Source organism: Littorina saxatilis, linkage group LG6 (assembly GCF_037325665.1).
Source record: "Littorina saxatilis isolate snail1 linkage group LG6, US_GU_Lsax_2.0, whole genome shotgun sequence".
NCBI classification, from domain to species: domain Eukaryota; kingdom Metazoa; phylum Mollusca; class Gastropoda; order Littorinimorpha; family Littorinidae; genus Littorina; species Littorina saxatilis.
In genome coordinates, this window is record NC_090250.1 from 21,339,342 (window position 1) to 21,357,938 (window position 18,597).

At 43.6% G+C, this 18,597-nt stretch overlaps 2 protein-coding genes across 3 annotated transcripts in view; one reads left to right on the forward strand and one right to left on the reverse strand.

Annotated features, from left to right (window-relative positions):
• Positions 1 to 7,670: 7,670 nt before the first annotated feature.
• LOC138968729 (mannan endo-1,4-beta-mannosidase-like) lies at positions 7,671 to 16,778 on the reverse strand. 2 transcript variants are annotated; one of them, XM_070341361.1, is made up of 7 exons: positions 16,619 to 16,778; positions 16,141 to 16,421; positions 14,871 to 15,089; positions 14,085 to 14,233; positions 11,544 to 11,665; positions 9,818 to 9,978; positions 7,671 to 8,660 (listed from the first exon to the last, which is right to left on the reverse strand). In XM_070341361.1, the coding sequence occupies exons 2-7, from the start codon at positions 16,402 to 16,404 to the stop codon at positions 8,364 to 8,366; spliced, it is 1,212 nt and encodes a 403-aa protein (XP_070197462.1). In that variant the 5' UTR covers positions 16,405 to 16,421; positions 16,619 to 16,778; the 3' UTR covers positions 7,671 to 8,363. The 2 variants fall into 2 exon arrangements, with proteins under 2 accessions (XP_070197462.1, XP_070197463.1); XM_070341362.1 differs by having other exon boundaries at positions 16,680 to 16,776.
• A 1,788-nt stretch (positions 16,779 to 18,566) lies between these two features.
• Positions 18,567 to 18,597, forward strand: part of LOC138968735 (CD109 antigen-like) — a gene marked incomplete at its 3' end in the record, with an annotated part of 90,789 nt that continues 90,758 nt past the window's right edge. Inside the window, 1 exon segment of the mRNA XM_070341368.1 lies at positions 18,567 to 18,597. This exon segment is cut by the window's right edge and continues 299 nt beyond it.

Below are 18,597 nucleotides of genomic sequence, written 5' to 3' on the forward strand. Positions count from 1 at the left end.
TCTCTCTCTCTCTCTCTCTCTCTCTATATATATATATATATATATATAAAACATCAGAAATTGTGAAAGAAACAATTGAAAGTCAGCAGAGACTTTCTTCCGAGATTTGTTAAAATCTCTTAGCAGAGAAAGAGAGAGAAATAAGTATCCCTTCACAGACAGCCTATTGGGGGCATCAGACCCTCCTCAAGGGGGACCGAGATTTACAGAGCAAAGTCCCTTTGTGGGGGACGTATCGCAAGGTAATCTAGTCCTGAGGAGGACCATTGTATTTGTACCTAGACCAGACACGTGTTTCGACACTATTGTGTCTCATCAGTGGTCAGGTGGTACTGATGGCGAGAGTTGTCAACCCATGGTATCCAACTAAGAAGCAAACCACTCTCTGAATGGTAGCTTCTGTTGGCATGGGAGACTACCCTCATCTGACAACCCCAAGGGGATATCTGTGAAGGGAAACACTTTGATTTAAGGCCAAAGTGTAGAATTGATAATTATTAAGAAAGAATTTAGAAATTTAGACAAGTTTTAACCAAGAAATTAGGTTAAAACAAGGGAAATTTGAAAAAGCCTAAAGGGAGGTAACTCTGTACCAGCCTGCAGATCCAGAAATGGATACGCGAACAAGTTAGATCTAATTTTGAAAAGGTTAAACAGGAAAAGCGGTCAACTTTTCACTGCTGTTCAACACAGGACTTGGTAAAGAAGAAGTTTTCTGCTTTATTCAATTGGATCGCTTTAAAGGCGATGCAACTTTCACGGTGACCACATTATAAAACATCAGAAATTGTGAAAGAAACAATTGAAAGTCAGCAGAGACTTTCTTCCGAGATTTGTTAAAATCTCTTAGCAGAGAAAGAGAGAGAAATAAGTATCCCTTCACAGACAGCCTATTGGGAGCATCAGACCCTCCTCAAGGGGGACCGAGATTTACAGAGCAAAGTCCCTTTGTGGGGGACGTATCGCAAGGTAATCTAGTCCTGAGGAGGACCATTGTATTTGTACCTAGACCAGACACTATTGTGTCTCATCAGTGGTCAGGTGGTACTGATGGCGAGAGTTGTCAACCCATGGTATCCAACTAAGAAGCAAACCATTCTCTGAATGGTAGCTTCTGTTGGCATGGGAGACTACCCTCATCTTACAACCCCAAGGGTTATATATATATATATATATATATATATATATATATATATATATATATATACGACTTGTGTCTGTCTGTGTGTGTGTGTGTGTGTGTGTGTGTGTGTGTGTGTGTGTGTGTGTGTGTGTGTGTGTGTGTCCGCGATGCACGGCCAAAGTTCTGGATGGATCTTTTTCAAATTGGAGGCCGTATTCAGGTACAACTCGGATAGAACCTGATCGATGAGATATTTCAACACGTGCTCTCAGCGCGCAGCGCTGAACCGATTTTGGTTTTTCTCTGGAACCATTCCCAGTAACTCTTCCTTATCTTTTCCAGTGTTTTCAGCGTTTATCTCCCTTCCTTCGTGTGGCGTCAATCCATATTCCCGTTACTACGTTACTATTTTTAGAATGTCACTGCACTGTCCAGAACGCTTTCCTTGCACCCGTAAGTTGTCCTTAGTGTAAAAGTGAAAAGGTCGAATCAATTTATAGCCACGCGAAAAATACACTGTCATCTATCTCTATATATTTATAGATATAGATATACATATATATATACGGCTTCTCTGTGTGTGTGTGTGTGTGTTTGTGTGTGTGTGTGGGCAACACCTGTGGATTGTAGAGTTCTGTTTGTGATGTGGTCTGGCGGCTTTGGTGTGTCTGTATGTTCAGGCCTTCCTTCGAGAAGCCATAACAGTTATTCTCAATCCCGTTTGAGTGGACTTCGCCTTCAAAGGTGATTGTGGTGTTTCGGCACTCGATTACATTTGGCGTCGTCGACAGCGATGGGACTCGACATGAAATGTTCAGGCCACTGAATCATTTTCGTGCTGTTCCTATTCCACCTGGGATGGACCTAAGCTTGGCGGGTCCATTGTTCGGAACTTTGGGGACAAAGTTCATTCAAAGGGGGTCGAGTGTGACAGGGAGACTACCGTCGCCCTTCACAGCAGACTCTGCAGAGTTGTTCGCCTTAGAAGTTGTGGGCTTTCCTTGCATGTACCCGTAAGTTGTCTTCACTGTAAAAGTGCAAAGGTCGAATCTATTTATCGAAAAATCCACTGTCATCTATCTCTATATATTTATATATATGGATAGATATATACGGCTTGTGTGTGTGTGTGTGTGTGTGTGTGTGTGTGTGTGTGTGTGTGTGTGTGTGTGTGTGTGTGTGTGTGTGTGTGTGTGTGTGTGTGTGTGTGTAGGCAACACCTGTGGTTTGTAGAGTTCTGTTTGTGATGGGGTCTGGCGGCTTTTGTCTGTCTGTATGTTCTGGCATTTGAGAAGCCATAACAGATAATATAGGGCTTAAAATTCTCAATCCCGTTTGAGAGGACTTTGCCTTCAAAGGTGATTGTGGTGAACCGCCACGCTGTCTGTCTCTGTCTCGCGATTCACCCCGGCGAAGCCGGGTATTCCATATATATATATATATTAACTTTCCTTCTCCCTCTCCCTCTCGTTCTCTCTCTCCCTCTCTCTCTCTCTCTCTCTCTCTCTCTCTCTCTCTCTCTCTCTCTCTCTCTCTCTCTCTCTAGCTCTCTCTCTCTCTCTCTCTAGCTCTGCCTCTCTTATCTACGCAATAATCTGAGCACACAAACAACGTCCACCAAACATGCAACCACCAAACCACCAAACCACCAAACACCAAACCACCAAACCACCAAACCACCAAACCAAACCACCAAACCACCAAACCACCAAACCAAACCACCAAACCACCAAACCAAACCACCAAACCACCAAACCACCAAACCAAACCACCAAACCAAACCACCAAACCACCAAACCAAACCACCAAACCACCAAACCACCAAACCAAACCACCAAACCACCAAACCAAACCACCAAACCACCAAACCACCAAACCACCCATATAGGTGAAAACGTTGGGTCAAGGACTTGCAGTCGCTCTCGTGGCGGCATACGTGGCCATCCAGTTCGCCCCTCCTCCCTGGTTCCACTGGTTCATGTTCTGCTGACCCATCTGGTTCGTAGCCATCCATTGGCCATTGCCCTGGTTGCCCAGCATGTTGTTCTGACCCACCGGACCTTGGGAACCTCCTCCGTTGCTGTTCATCATGCTGTCGAATAGGATTCCCTGCGTTCTTGTCACCCCTGTGAACTCAGCAGGTAGAAACAGAAAAGAGAACTGATGAAGAGAAAATCACATTGAAATAGATAATAAGCAGCATAAGCGCGTTCTCGAATGAATCATTGTTGGTTGATGATGTTGTTGTTGTTGTTGTTGTTGTTGTTGTTGTTGTTGTTGTTGTTGTTGTTGTTGTTATTGTTCATTTTGGTCAAAAATGAACCCTGTGTTATTGTCATCCGCGTGAAATCAACAGGTAATAAAAAGAAGGGAAAACAGAAAAGTGGTTCCGTTGTTCACATTCTAACAAATCACCATTATGATTATGATGTACAGGGTGGGCCATAAAAAGTGTCCACATTTAATTTGTTAATATTTTTCCTGTAAAGTGATATTTTCTTTTCTGTTTCAGATAGAATTTGAGACAAGCATCTTAGAATTCTTTTAAAGCCTGAATGGATCGCATTCCAGTAGAGGAAAGGACCAAAATCGTTGAACTTTACTTTGCTACCAATTCTGTGGTTCTCGCCCAGCGCGCTTTTCGGAGAGAGTTCCCTGGCACACACTGTCCATGTGCGAGAACTGTGAAGCGCCTCGTGGATAAATTCAGGAACACTGGTAGTCTCGCAGATAACAATAAAGGACATAACCCTGAATCTATCCACGAGGCGCTTCACAGTTCTCGCACATGGACAAGTGTGTGCCAGGGAACTCTCTCCAAAAAGCGCGCTGGGCGAGAACCACAGAATTAGTAGCAAAGTAAAGTTCAACGATTTTGGTCCTTTCCTCCACTGGAATGCGATCCATTCAGGCTTTAAAAGAATTCTAAAATGCTTGTCTCAAATTCTATCTGAAACAGAAAAGAAAATATCACTTTACAGGAAAAATATTAACAAATTAAATGTGGACACTTTTTATGGCCCACCCTGTATTTTGATATGAAAGAACATCTGACGACGAATAATCGCGGCTTCGGTTCCACTCTTTACATTTGAATAATTAATTATCCTCAAAATGGACTAATTTGGAGTAAACCATTACAGGTGCGCCAGAATTACAGTGCAGTCTTTTGCACTTCTTAGAGTCAAAATTGCGTGGCAAACGTGTTCAAAAAGGGTGCGGTGGGCAGACACGCTTTAAACAGTATACCATTATTTAAAACAACACCCTGATACAGGGTTATAAAACGCAAGGGACCTTCTATGCATCTTTCATACCACATTTTGATATATCTTGCTGCTATACGGTTTCAGCGAACACGAGTTGCCCAAGAAGTCGAACACATTTCGTATTTAACATGTGTTTCCATGCAGTCTCGATATAATTGTTATTTCCCCTCCGGATTTTGTTCAAGATTTTCGATGTGCTAGGCGAGTTCGAAAACACCTCTTTGACAAACGCGGTTTTCTAGGTAGTTTAAAGCGATATGATTTTGGTTCAGTTTTTTATTTCTTTATTTACTTTTTTTTTTACCAGTAATCATTTATTCATTTGTTAATTCGGGTATTAATGTATGTATCAATTCATGTATTTATTCGTGTATTTATTCATCGATTGGTTAAATAATTGATTGATTCATTGCTTGCTTGCTTGATTGATGACCTAATTCGTTCAATCAAGTACACGTTGAATGTATACTCACACAGCATACCACAACACAGAAGCCAATTCCTTGGAGCGGCCATCTTGCTTGTTAGCTGACCTGAGACCGTCCTTCGTGTACTTATCTTCTGGTCAGACTAGGTCTTTTCTGTGGCCTTTGCCCTTCGTCACCCCAACCACCCCCACCCCCCTCCTCCACCTATCTGTTGTGTTTTGATTCCTTTCCCGACTTCTCGCTTTATCTTATCTTCACAGGTTGTGTCCAGTTGGACAGTCTATGATTGTTGTCTCAAATGCTGGTTGTTGTAAAGTTCACGATATTTTGTTTTTTGTGTGTTTCTTGTGTTGGAAGTATTTCGATAAAGAGGTTCCATTTGGACATTAAATGATTCGGGTTGTTGTAAAATTCACGATATTTTGGTTTTGTTACTTGCGTTGAAAGGTTTTGATAACTGACCTCTTGTGGATGTTTATCTATGCATCCGTTTGTTAAAACGATTGTTCTTCTTAGTTATTTTTGGTGATTAACGTCAATGTGTGACATACTGACCGACTAACAGTGTTCTCTTGCAGACACAACGACAACTCACCCCTTATACGAATGGTTCCTTTCCTATCGCACACACACAAACACACACACACACACATACACACACACACACACACACACACACACAGGCACACAAACAGGCACACACACACATTTAATGTGTTTCTACACACACACATACACACAAACAGGCACACACACACCCACACACACACACACTCACACAGACATGCACGCACGCACGTACAACCCCCTCCTACATCTCTCCCTCACACGCAAGCACACGCACACACATAGACACACACAGACACACACACAGACACACACACAGACACACACATACACACACACACACACATGCACGCACGCACGTAATACCCCCTCCTACATCTATCCCTCACACGCAAGCACACGCACACACATAGACACACACATAGACACACACACAGACACACCCACAGACACACACACAGAAACAGACACACACACACACACACATGCACGCACGCACGTACAACCCCCTCCTACATCTCTCACTCACACACAAGCACACACACACACACACACACACACACACACACACACACACACACACACGCACACACATATATATTTTTGCCCATTTCACGTAATCGGCAAAACACTGCCCATTACGCGAAATCGGCAGCGTTTTGCCAAAAACGCGTAAAGGCTTGTAAAATGTGCCCATTTTGCGAAATCGGCAGCGTTTTGCCAAAAACGCGTAAAGGTTTGTAAAATGTGCCCATTTTGCGAAATCGGCAGCGTTTTGCTGAAAACGCGTAAAGGCTTGTAAAATGTGCCCATTTTGCGAAATCGGCAGCCCGTTTTTGGTTTTAAAGTTTTCAAATGCCCTGGATACCATCACACTTAGCCCAGGCAGCTAGATACTCGAATTGATAAATGTTGCAATAATCGATAAGTTATGGCAAGTTATGGCCAAAAGTGTAGTTTTCGTGCATTACCGGAGTTGTGCTTGACACAGACCAACACAGACCATAACAAGTCGCGTAAGGCGAAAATACAACATTTAGTCAAGCTGTCGAACTCATAGAATGTAACTGAACGCAATGCAATTTTTCAGCAAGACCGTATACTCGTAGCATCGTCAGTCCACCGCTCGTGGCAAAGGCAGTGAAATTGACAAGAAGAGCGGGGTAGTAGTTGCGCTGAGAAGGATAGCACGCTTTTCTGTACCTCTCTTCGTTTTAACTTTCAGAGCTTGTTTTTAATCCAAATATAACATATTTATATGTTTTTGGAATCAGAAAATGATGAAGAATACGATGAACGTAAATTTGGATCGTTTTATCAAAAAACTTTTTTTTTTACAATTTTCAGATATTTAATGACCAAAGTCATTAATTAATTTTTAAGCCACCAAGCTGAAATGCAATACCCAAGTCCGGCCTTCGTCGAAGATTGCTTGGCCACAATTTCAATCAATTTGATTGAAAAATGAGGGTGTGACAGTGCCGCATCAACTTTTAAAAAAAGCCAAAAATGACGTCATCAAAGGTATTTATCGAAAAAAATCAAAAAAATCCGGGGATATCATTCCCAGGAACTCTCATGTCAAATTACATAAAGATCGGTCCAGTAGTTTGGTCTGAATCGCTCTACACACACACACACACAGACACACACAGACACACACAGACACACACACACACACACACACACACACACACACACACACACACACACACACACACACACACACACACACACACACACACCACGACCCTCGTCTCGATTCCCCCTCTATGTTAAAACATTTAGTCAAAACTTGACTAAATGTAAAAACCAAAATAGGGAAGTAAAGTAATGTTAATGTAATGTTCTGGTGACAAAAAAAGTAACAGACTGGCTGCCACTTTTGCAAAATGGACACATTTTAGGAGCCTTTACGCATTTTCGGCAAAACGCTGCCGATTTCACGTAGTGGGCAGCGTTTTGCCGATTACGTGAAATAGGCAAAAGAAATTGCCGATTCCGCGAATTGGGCAATTCCGTGATTTCGTCAAGACATACACACACACACACACACACACACACACACACACACACACACACACACAAACACACGCACACACGCACACACACACACAGACAAACACACACACACACATAAACACACACATACACCACGACCCTCGTCTCGATTCCCCCCTCTATGTTAAAACATTTAGTCATAACTTGACTAAATGTAAAAAGGTACATCGTAGTGTATCTTGAATCGCCAAGTCCGTTTTATAAGTACGCGATATTCTTAAACAAATTTAAAGATTTATTTTGAACTTTGATTTTAGATATAAAACATGTTTCAAATTATCTCAACACATACGGATAAGGAAGACATTCCTTTTGTCGTTGTAGAAATTCAACTAGTTCTGAGCCGTAGGTCTATGTGCATGTCTGTGTGAGTGTGTGTGTGTGTGTGTGAGTGTGTGTGTGTGTGTGTGTGTGTGTGTGTGTGGGTGTGTGCGTAGAAACACATTAATTGTATTCCAGATCTTTGAGGGAGAAAACTATTTGTCATTGCAAAAATTCAAGTAGTCCTATGCCAGTTAAAATACCAAAATAAGTGGGTGAAAATGTTTTACTTTTTCTCAAGAATCATTTCAGAATGTACGGTTAAAGGGATTTCATATCACCGAGGAAGAAAGTTATTTCGTCGTTGAAGAAATTCAAGTCGTATTGAGACGTGGGATGCCAAGGTAGGGCTCAAGGATTTTAAACATGTTTCGATGTAACTCAGCACGTACAGACTGTGTTTGCCCCCCTTGTTCTTGAGGAACAAAATCTGATTTAATACATGTGTCGAATTACCTCAGCATCTACGGGCAAAGGGTTTTCAGATCTTTGAGGAAGTCATTTTGTCGTTGTAGAATTCCAGTTAATCCGGTGCCATGGCATGTTTAGGAAAGGGGCTACAGAATCTAAAAACCTTTTGAATTATCTCAGCATCTACGGATAATTGGATTTCAGATCTTTGAGGAAGACAGTCCTTTTGTCGTTGTAGAATTCCAAGTAGTCCGGGGCGGTAGGATGTCCAGGGTAGGGACTGAAGACGTCTGCGTCACTGTCTGACGTCCTGTGGTTGTTCCACGTGCTGACGTAAGCCATGCGCATACCGGAAGTGGCTGTGAGGGAGTGCAGGATGCCCTGGGTGAAGAACTGAGGCATCTGATCAAGGTGACTTTCGGCGACAGACGTTTCTGTAATCGCTGCGATCTTGCCGTTAGCCTCTGCCTGCCGCACGACCTGAGGAAGTAACGTGAAATGGTTGTTGGCAACATTGCTCCTGAGGGCATGGAGGTGTGTGAACATCCGAGTATTGTGTCATTAACCCCTTCACTGCCACAGTATAACAGCATTATCCAAACGGTCTATGGGAAAGAAATGTGTTTAGAACCCCTACAAGTACTTGGACAGTGGTTACCTCCCATTTAGTTTTCAGAAATGTCCTGAAATGTTGTTGACACAAATCCCACGTATGAGATACGGTTATGGGCGTAGGACAAACCGAAAATGACCACGTATTACATACAGGGTGGGCAGTGAAGGGGTTAAAATGCTGAGGACGCGAGCAGAGCTGAAGCAAGCCACATTTTGTTTCCACACGTGTAACATTCATGAATAAAGATGTTCTCTTGTTCATGCATATTTGATCTTCAAAGGTTTTACAGGCATTCTGGCTGAAAATAGCGCTGCCCCGCCTTCCGTCTCGCCTACAGTGATAAATCTAAACGCATATAGTTTTAATCATTGAGACTGCAATGTGAAGCGAGAGAGGTAACACAGTTGCATTGGTCTTGGATAGCCATATCGGTTGAAGAGATATTAAAAAACCAATTACCTACCATATCCACAGACCAATGAAAAAGGATGCACCCCGCCTGATCAAAGAGAGAGAGAGAGAGAGAGAGAGAGAGAGAGAGAGAGAGAGAGAGAGAGAGAGAGAGAGAGAGAGGTGAGAGAGAGAGGTGAGAGAGAGAGATAGAGAGAGAAAGAGAGAGAGAGAGAGAGGTGAGAGAGAGAGGTGAGAGTGAGGTGAGAGAGAGAGGTGAGAGAGAGGTGAGAGAGAGAGGTGAGAGAGAGAGAGGTGAGAGAGATAGAGAGAGAAAGAGAGAGAGAGAGAGAGAGAGAGAGAGAGAGAGAGAAGAGAGAGAGAGAGGGGAAGTGAGAAAAAGAGAGGGGGGAAGAAAGAGAAAGAGTGAGAGAGAGAGAGAGAGAGAGAGAGAGAGAGAGAGAGAGAGAGAGAGAAAGAGAGAGAGAGAGAGAGAGAGAGAGAGACTTAGAAAAATAGGGTTCGAACCAACCTGCATGCAACTGAAGTCAATAAACAAACAAGAACATAACCAAACCCTCACTACTCCGACCCCCCCCCCCCCCTTAAAACAAAGCAAAAACCTATTTACCTTGTCCAGTGTATACTGCATATAAGTAGCGTTGCGAGTGCCTGGTATCAGGTAACAGTCAGTGCCGATGATGTCCACGTAGTCGTTACCAGGATAAACAGCCTCAGCATCCACGCTGCCACCACAGTCAGGGCTGATGGCGTACAGAATGTTATGCAGACCTGTCCACAGTAAAACAACATAGCGTATAGAATTGTGTAAGATGGCGTACAGAATGCTGTGCAGACCTGTCCACAGTAAAACAACATAGCGTATAGAATTGTGTAAGATGGCGTACAGAATGCTGTGCAGACCTGTCCACAGTACCACAAAATAGCGTACAAAATTGTGTGAGATAGCGTACAGCATTGTGTAAGATAGCGTACAGAATGCTGTGCAGACCTGTCCACAGTAACATAACATAGCGTACAGAATTGTGTAAGATAGCGTACAGAATGCTGTGCAGACCTGTCCACAGTAACGCAACACAGCGTACAGCATTGTGTAAGATAGCGTACAGAACGCTGTGCAGACCTGTCCACAGTAACACAACATAGCGTACATAATTGTGTAAGATAGCGTACAGAATGTTATGTAGACCTGTCCACAGTAACGCAACACAGCGTACATAATTGTGTAAGATAGCGTACAGAACGCTGTGCAGACCTGTCCACAGTAACACAACATAGCGTACATAATTGTGTAAGATAGCGTATAGAACGCTGTGCAGACCTGTCCACAGTAACGCAACACAGCGTACAGCATTGTGTAAGATAGCGTACAGAATGCTGTGCAGACCTGTCCACAGTAACACAACATAGCGTACATAATTGTGTAATATAGCGTATAGAACGCTGTGCAGACCTGTCCACAGTAACGCAACACAGCGTACAGCATTGTGTAAGATAGCGTACAGAATGCTGTGCAGACCTGTCCACAGTAACGCAACACAGCGTACAGAATTGTGTAAGATAGCGTACAGAACGCTGTGCAGACCTGTCCACAGTAACATAGCGTACAGAATTGTGTAACATAGCGTACAGCATTGTGTAAGATAGCGTACAGAACGCTGTGCAGACCTGTCCACAGTAACATAGCGTACAGCATTGTGTAAGATAGCGTACAGAACGCTGTGCAGACCTGTTCACAGTAACACAACATAGCGTACATAATTGTGTAAGATAGCGTATAGACGCTGTGCAGACCTGTCCACAGTAACGCAACACAGCGTACAGCATTGTGTAAGATAGCGTACAGAATGCTGTGCAGACCTGTCCACAGTAACACAACATAGCGTACATAATTGTGTAAGATAGCGTATAGAATTGTGTAAGATAGCGTACAGAATTATGTAAGATAGCGTACAAAATGTTGTGCAGACCTGGCCATAGAGCCACAAGAAAGAAACCGCTAGGTAAATACACCATAGTCTGGCTGAGGGGCAGGTGGCGGACGGTTTGTGTGTGTGTGTGTGTGTGTGTGTGTGAGTGTGTGTGTGTGTGTGTGTGTGTGTGTGTGTGTGTGTGAGAGTGTATGTGTGTGTGTGTGTTTGTGTGTGTGTGATGAATTAAATAATTCAAAGCAACTTTGAATTAGTGTTGAAAACGAAAAAGTGTTCAGGACGCACAGCTTGGGTGTCATAAAATGGCTCAAAGCGGTACATTCAGTCATCTCATAAAATAGCGAAACGCATGCTACAAGCGGGTGGTCCAGTAAGAATACAGCGTTACAACGGACATTGTCCTACCCTTGTGGTCTCTGAGGTAGGTGACGGTGAACTGGGCGAGTTGTTTGATGTCCTCCACTGTGTTGTTGGCTTGGTTACCGTAACCCCACCAGAACCAGTTGCCGTTCTGTTCATGCCAGATTCTGAAGAATGAAAAATATATTATCAAATTAATATGTGAAGTGTAATCAATACTTGGCATTTTCGTCTGTATCTAATGCGATGAAAACTGATGATTGAAGTTTCACTGGGTTTTTGTTTTTTTCCAACTTTGCTAAGCCTTTGCAAGACGAATTGTACGTTGCATAATATAAAGTGTCTCGATACAAAAGACACAATGAGTGAGTCTGGATAATTACAAGTACTGTTAACTGCAATAAAACAATTTAAGTCTTTACATAAATTTGGTTATGACCTGGTTCAGCTGAGACCTCCGTAAGACAATCGGAAAAGATAATTTGGTCGCTTTTCTGTAGAAAGTCAAACCTACGATAATTCAAGGGAGTTAAACCTCCCTACTTCCTTTTCCGTCTTGAACGCAGCGCGAGAAGACGTGTTTTTCGCGGACGAAAATTATCCCACCCACCTCACCGCGAGAGTGACGGCTTATCCTGCTCCTAGCAGATGCACTGATGACAACTTCCTGGGATGAATTAGCTTGAATATGTATGCAAGGGGGTAGTTACGTTGACCAGGTTACTAGTTATCTACTATGTAGGTGTCGAAGGGGTGTATGTGAATGCAGGGTGGGTTGCCTCGGTCAGAATATGGGTTATCGCGTATTAGGGCCAGAATATGGGTTATCTCCTATTCATGTGCCAAGAGGATGTGGGGGGGGGGGGGGGATTATGTTGGCCCGAATACGGGTTATCGCCTATTCAGGTGCCTGGGGGGGGGGGGAGATTATGTTGGTCCGAATACGGGTTATCTCCTATCCAGGTGCCTGGGGGATGTGGGGGGGGGGGGGATTAGGTTGGCCCGAATAAGGGTTATCTCCTATTCAGGTGCCTTTGGGGTGGGGGGGGGGGGGATTATGTTGGCCCGAATACTGGTTATCTCCTATTCAGGTGCCTGGTGGATGTAAGGGTGGGGGTGGGGGGGGGGGTGTTGGACAGAATATGGGTCATCTTCTATTCTGTGTGCTTAGTATCAGTTAGATTTAACCAGGAACAGCAGTTACAAATGTTGTTGTTCTTCTATTTGCTTCATGTTGACAAAGGGTAATCCGCTTTCAGGTCTTCAAGGTTTGGGTTATCTCCAACCAGTTATACATGTTTTCTTTTAGTGTGTACATTTACTTGTCTGGTACTCTGGCGCAGTAGGCAGCGCTTTTTAATTGCACTGTCACAAGCTATTATAAACTCTGCATAAGTAGACATGGCTAATACAAGTAACTGTGGCTTACATAAAATGTAACATAGGCTTTAGCCAAGAAATTCAATGTAGACACCTAAATACAAAGGTGTGGTTGCGCAAAGCGCACCAAATACCCAGGATTCTGGAATGCCCGAACGCCGATGTAAGCGGAGGTATGAACGGATACTGGGTCCCCTAGTTGTTGACCTTTTCTCCATCTACGAATGGTAACTAGGATCAGATCGCATGCTGGCATACGACTAGAATCTGAAAGGGTACATTTCCTTCAGCGGCCGTATGCACGCGGGGCCCGCTGCCAAAGAGCCGGAAGTCTTCGTGAAAAAGAGGGTGCGTAGGGGGTAAAAGAATCAAACAGTTCGTAGAATACGAAACTACCTCCGGTCCTATTACGGATTAGGCTTCTTCAGCTTAGGGGGGATAGGGATTTTAAAAGCCATGCCTACTGCCGCCTTTGTGCCCTTATTTTGCCAATCTTGCTTTATAGCTACTGGATTAAAATCCCGTCGAAGCTGTCATCACTCTTAAGTCAATTTCATTGGGCTGTTGCTGCATGCATGGAGTGGATGCAAGAACATCTGTCTGTCTGAAGCTGAAGTCTGGTCATAACAGCAAAGGGGCTTAGGACAAAATAACAATCCAAGTGAGCTGAATAAATATACATGGAACTGAAGCTGAGCTGAAGAAATATTCATGGAAAATGCTAGGACAGTTATTTCTCACAAAACGACTAAAATTCTAATTCATTCAAACGGAAATAGTGTCATTTAAGCAGTTGGTTAATATTTATTTGTAAACAATTCTGTCGCTTTTCTCCTATAGCATTGTCTCAAAACGAAAGTGATAAGAGTTGTCCGTCCCTGCCATAGCCCGCGGCGCTGTCGGCGGGTAGTTCCGGTTGTTTTGTTTACGTCCAAAATGGCTGAACGAGAGAAGAAGATTAGTGGTGGAGGGAAACGTTACTGTGTCTGCTGTTCAAACTACGCGGGTAAAGAAGTTGAAGGGCGGATTGTCATGCGGTTCCATTTTGCAAACACAAACACAAACCGGAACTACCTGCCGTTCCAGGGGCGCAACTCTGTCCGACTATTGCGTTAGTTTCGAGACAGTGCTATACGCGTTCGTTATTCAGTGAAAAGGTCCGGGCGGTACTATTACAGCTTAATTATAATTATAATATTCGTTTACCTGAAAATAAAAGGGATGGGGACGCCATTTTTGTCCACCACCTTGCTCTTGATGAAGTCAGCAATCTGATCCAGCCTGGCCTCAAACACCCGGTGATGATCTCCCCCTGGTAAGATGCGTCTGATGGAGTGGTAGGCACCGGTGTCGCCCTGAAATGGTCGTTAGGAATAAACAGTAGGATCACTTCCCCGGCCCCCGAAAGCGGCGTATGGCTGTCTGAACGGGCATACACGTTAAAGATCGTGTGAGTATTAACCCATGAGCGAAGAAGAAGAAGAAGAAGAAGAAGAAGAAGAAGAAGAAGAAGAAGAAGAAGAAGAAGAAGAAGAAGAAGAAGAAGAAGAAGAAGAAGAAGAAGACTAAAGCTGTCAAGGACGTCTTCGTTTTGTTTGCATTTTTTCCCCCGCAAAGTTATGTATTATAACAGAATTAATTTATTATCCGGGAATTTTTATTTTTGAGACATGAAATCCATTTTTTTTTTAAACGGAATGAGTATAATTATATACATGTATTAGTTGATACAGCCTACATTTCCTTCTTGTTCTTGTATATTAGTTTGTTCATGTACTCCCATGGGGTTTCTTGAATAAATTTGCCTTGCCTTGCCTTGCCAATAACAACAAAAGCAACCCGAAGGACCAACATTATACTCTCGCCACTATCATCTTCGATTTGAGGCAAAAATAAAGGATGAGGGTTGCGAAGCCTTCCTCATTATTTCTCTTCTTTTTTTTTACAGGCGGGAGGGGAGGGGGTGGTTGTTGGGGTCCTGGAAACGCCTACACTGATCCATGGCCCGTGGTTGGTGACGAGGTTGTAGGAGTGGAAGCAGAATGTGATGACGGCGCCCCTGTCGTGAGCTGTGTGCATCAGATACACCCAGGCGTCCTCAGTGCTGTCACCCACCAGGGCGAAGTCAAAGCCAGCGATGGCCGGGAAGTCGTTCACCACGAGGCACGGGTCGCACAGCTCGTCTGGGTAATCCTTGTGCGCCATTGAGGGCTGGGGGAAATAGCCATATATAGTTTTCTTTATTTTCATTCTCTTTTAAAGCTTCAGAATTTACATTTTTAGATTTAGGAAACATCCAAAGTAAGCAAAACAGTTATGGCTTGCACCCCAATTAAATCATTACTTCCCGTGTCATTTCACTCACACTTTCTATGTTTTTGTGTTTGAGGCTGTCCACTTAACTGAGGGATTAAATGCTTTAATTTGGGTACGTAATTTGTCGCAATAATGATTTTGCTAAGTTTATATGCATGGTTATTTTCATGGATAATAACCAATCAACCTATCAACTAAACAATCAAACAACCAAACAAGCAATCAATCAAACAAATTAACAAATACCTCAAACAACAAACAAAACAAAATTAACAAACAACAAGAGGCGAAGCCTTCAAGGCTCACGTAAGAAATAGACAAACAGTAACACAAACTCAATCACTCCGTCACACATACACACCCACACACACAGTAAGCTTAGGTGACGACTGTGCAAGAAAGAGAGACACTAGATCTAGATCTGTCTGTGTCTGCATGTAGCCTACTTACAGGGACACGACTGCCAAATAGTCTCGGCCCGCTCAAAATAACAATGACCGAGACCACACACACCACGCGAGAGAGAAAGACTACAGGGAGGCATGCAGTCATGATGCATTAATTGACGTCAAACACTTTTGACCGTGACGTAATCTTATGCGAGCTTTATCCATAGTCTTGGATAACCACTCACACATAGACTCGGAAATGTTAAAGTTTCTACCACAGACATACACACACACGCACACACGCACGCACAAACGCACGCACAGACAGACAAAGTTACGATCGCATAGGCTACACTTACGTGAGCCAAAAACACACACACACACGCGCGCGCGCGCACACACGCACGCACGCACGCGCGCACTCACACACACACACACACACACACACACACACACACACACACACACACTCACGCACGTACGCACGCACGCACACACTCACACACACACACACACACACACACACACACACATTTTAACTCAACCTCTACACTCACGTGAAACATCCAAGCCTGTGGTTTACCCTGGTACTCATACGTCCAGTAAGGAGGGTGCCCGCCATAGAGACCGAACATTGTGGGTAAATGAGTTCCCACGAGGATCCTGCTCTGATTCTGTGCCACTGAACGTAGCATGTTATACAACGCCTTCGTCTCCACTGTAGCTTGGGTATCAATTGGTTGGGAAGTGACGTCAGGCAGCAATGACGTCAGCCAAACGGCGTTGACCAGGATTAAGTACCTCCATTGAAAATGAATCATTGTGCGTGTGTGGCCCGCTGCAAAACGGCAGGTGAAAAAGACAGACAAAATTGCAATTTATTCTCATGCCACACACATTTTTTGTTTTAGATGACACAAACGAAAGTTATCAGTGGATTTAGCACAACGAAGATGTGTCTAACTTTTAATGGCAATAAATTCACACTGTTTTTTGTCTGCAAAATCAAAATGGCAATAACATTTACAAACTTACAATTTCAGTAGGAAATCATCACACGAACTTTGAGAATGAAAACTAAATTGTGCACACTCACGCTGCAAAGGAAAACACAACTTGGTTAAAATAAAAAACCTAGAAATACGACACGATTACGCATAACTTATTTAGCTAACTGATAAGAAGAAAACAAAATCTACGGACTTAACTTTGAAACAATGCAGAGATAGCAAAGTAATGGGGCAAGAACATGACATGTGGAAGATAAAAGACTAAAGGGGGCATTTATCTCTGTGTGTGTGTGTGTGTGTGTGTGTGTGTGTGTGTGTGTGTGTGTGTGTGTGTGTGTGTGTGTGTGTGTGTGTGTGTGTGCTTGCGTGCGTGCGTGTGTGTGTTTGCGTGCGTGCGTGTGTGTGTGTATGTGTGTGCTTGCGTGTGTGTGTGTGTGTGTGTGTGTGTTTGCGTGCGTGCGTGTGTGTGTGTGTGTGTGTGTGTGTGTGTGGGGTGCGTTTGGACTGCTCTCATAGTGAGGTCTTTAGGTGGTCTAGACACCTACACACTGAGGTCCTAAATCGGTGTGAGGTCTTACAGTAAGTCCTCACTTTGTTTTTGCTTGGAACTATCTCTCCGTTGACACCGTTAAGTTGACTTTTTTCCCGTTAAGTTGACTTTTTTGACGGAAAGAATGTCATAACAATGTTCAAAATGACATTCTTTCCGTCCTCTATAGGCGACGAAATAGGTCAAATTTTGTGCCTTTTTTAGTGAAAATTCTTCGATGCCGGAGCGAGTACTGCACTCAGTGCCGTTGTAGTGCAAGTGCACTAGAAAGGCACTGCACCCAGTGCCGTTGTAGTGCAAGTGCACTACAAAGGCACTATCCGTGTGTGTATTAGCAAGTCCTCACTATGAGAGCAGTCCAAACAGGGGTGTGTGTGCGTGTATGTCTATGTGTGTATGTGTATGTGTGCGTGTTTTTTTTGGAGGAGAGAGGTACACAATCGTGCATCTTAACACAGTGTGGAAGTGTTTCTTTTTAATTGCAAACCCCTGGAGTCACTCTACAACTAATCTTTCACGTTGTTTGTTTCATTTCGTGCAACGAGCTTCGGCGAAAGGCGAGATCCCCACGCTGACAGAGGTGGGAGTCACACTGCACAACCTCAGTGACCGTCCCCACTTCTTCGCGCAGGAGATCCTCAACACCGTCACCTCGCTGGACGCCAGCCTGGCCTACATGCTCACCTGGAACAACCAGTTCCTCAGCAAGACCCACATCAACATCTTCAACCCCTACCCAGGGCATCCCAATGCTCAGGACTACAAGGACTTCTATAACGACAACAGGACCTTCATCTTGTCCGCCACGAAGACCAGCTATCCACAGCTGTTCCAGTGATGAGGATGAGAGATTAAACTTTGTTTTGCAAAAAAATAAAATACATTGAACGGAAAACGCCTCTTGATTGTGAAGTGATGAGGATTCGAGATGAAATTTTGCTTTGAGCATTAGCAACAACAACAAAATCAATTGAACAGAAAATGCCACTTGGTTGGGTCTGATTGGCTGTTTGGGTGCGTGGTTGTTCCGTTCTGTCTGGTTGTCTGTCTGTTCGTCCATCTGCCTGTCTGTCTATGCTCCTGCTTACCTGTTCTTTTAGTTCCAAAAATTGTCTATTTGCGTGTGTGTCACTGCCTACCTATGTGATTGTCTGTCTATCTGTCTGTCTGTCTGTCTCGTTTGACTTAAAGCAACAATAACATGCTTGTCTACATGTGTGTAATTCTAGAAAAGGAAAAAGTCAAAAATCAAAATGGCGATGGTGACAATAGGTTAGGATTGACAACAAATGCTCGACGTGACAAAAGGTCGAGGAAATGAAATGGTCGAATGATCAGTTCACATACTTTTTACATCATTGCCTGCTGTGTAAGCAATATAAGTGTTAGTATATCATTTTCTGTCCACAGGACCAATTATAAGAGAAGACCACATACACGTTCCCTGGTACGAG

Excerpts from the sequence above, each read along its gene's own strand:
- LOC138968729 (XM_070341361.1), bottom strand. The coding sequence starts at position 16,404 with ATGATTCATTTTCAATGGAGGTACTTAATCCTGGTCAACGCCGTTTGG. Across the intron at positions 15,090-16,140 it reads CACAGGCTTGGATGTTTCAC|CCCTCAATGGCGCACAAGGA; the intron begins GTGAGTGTAGAG and ends TATTTCCCCCAG. Across the intron at positions 8,661-9,817 it reads TGCAGTATACACTGGACAAG|GTCGTGCGGCAGGCAGAGGC; the intron begins GTAAATAGGTTT and ends TTACTTCCTCAG.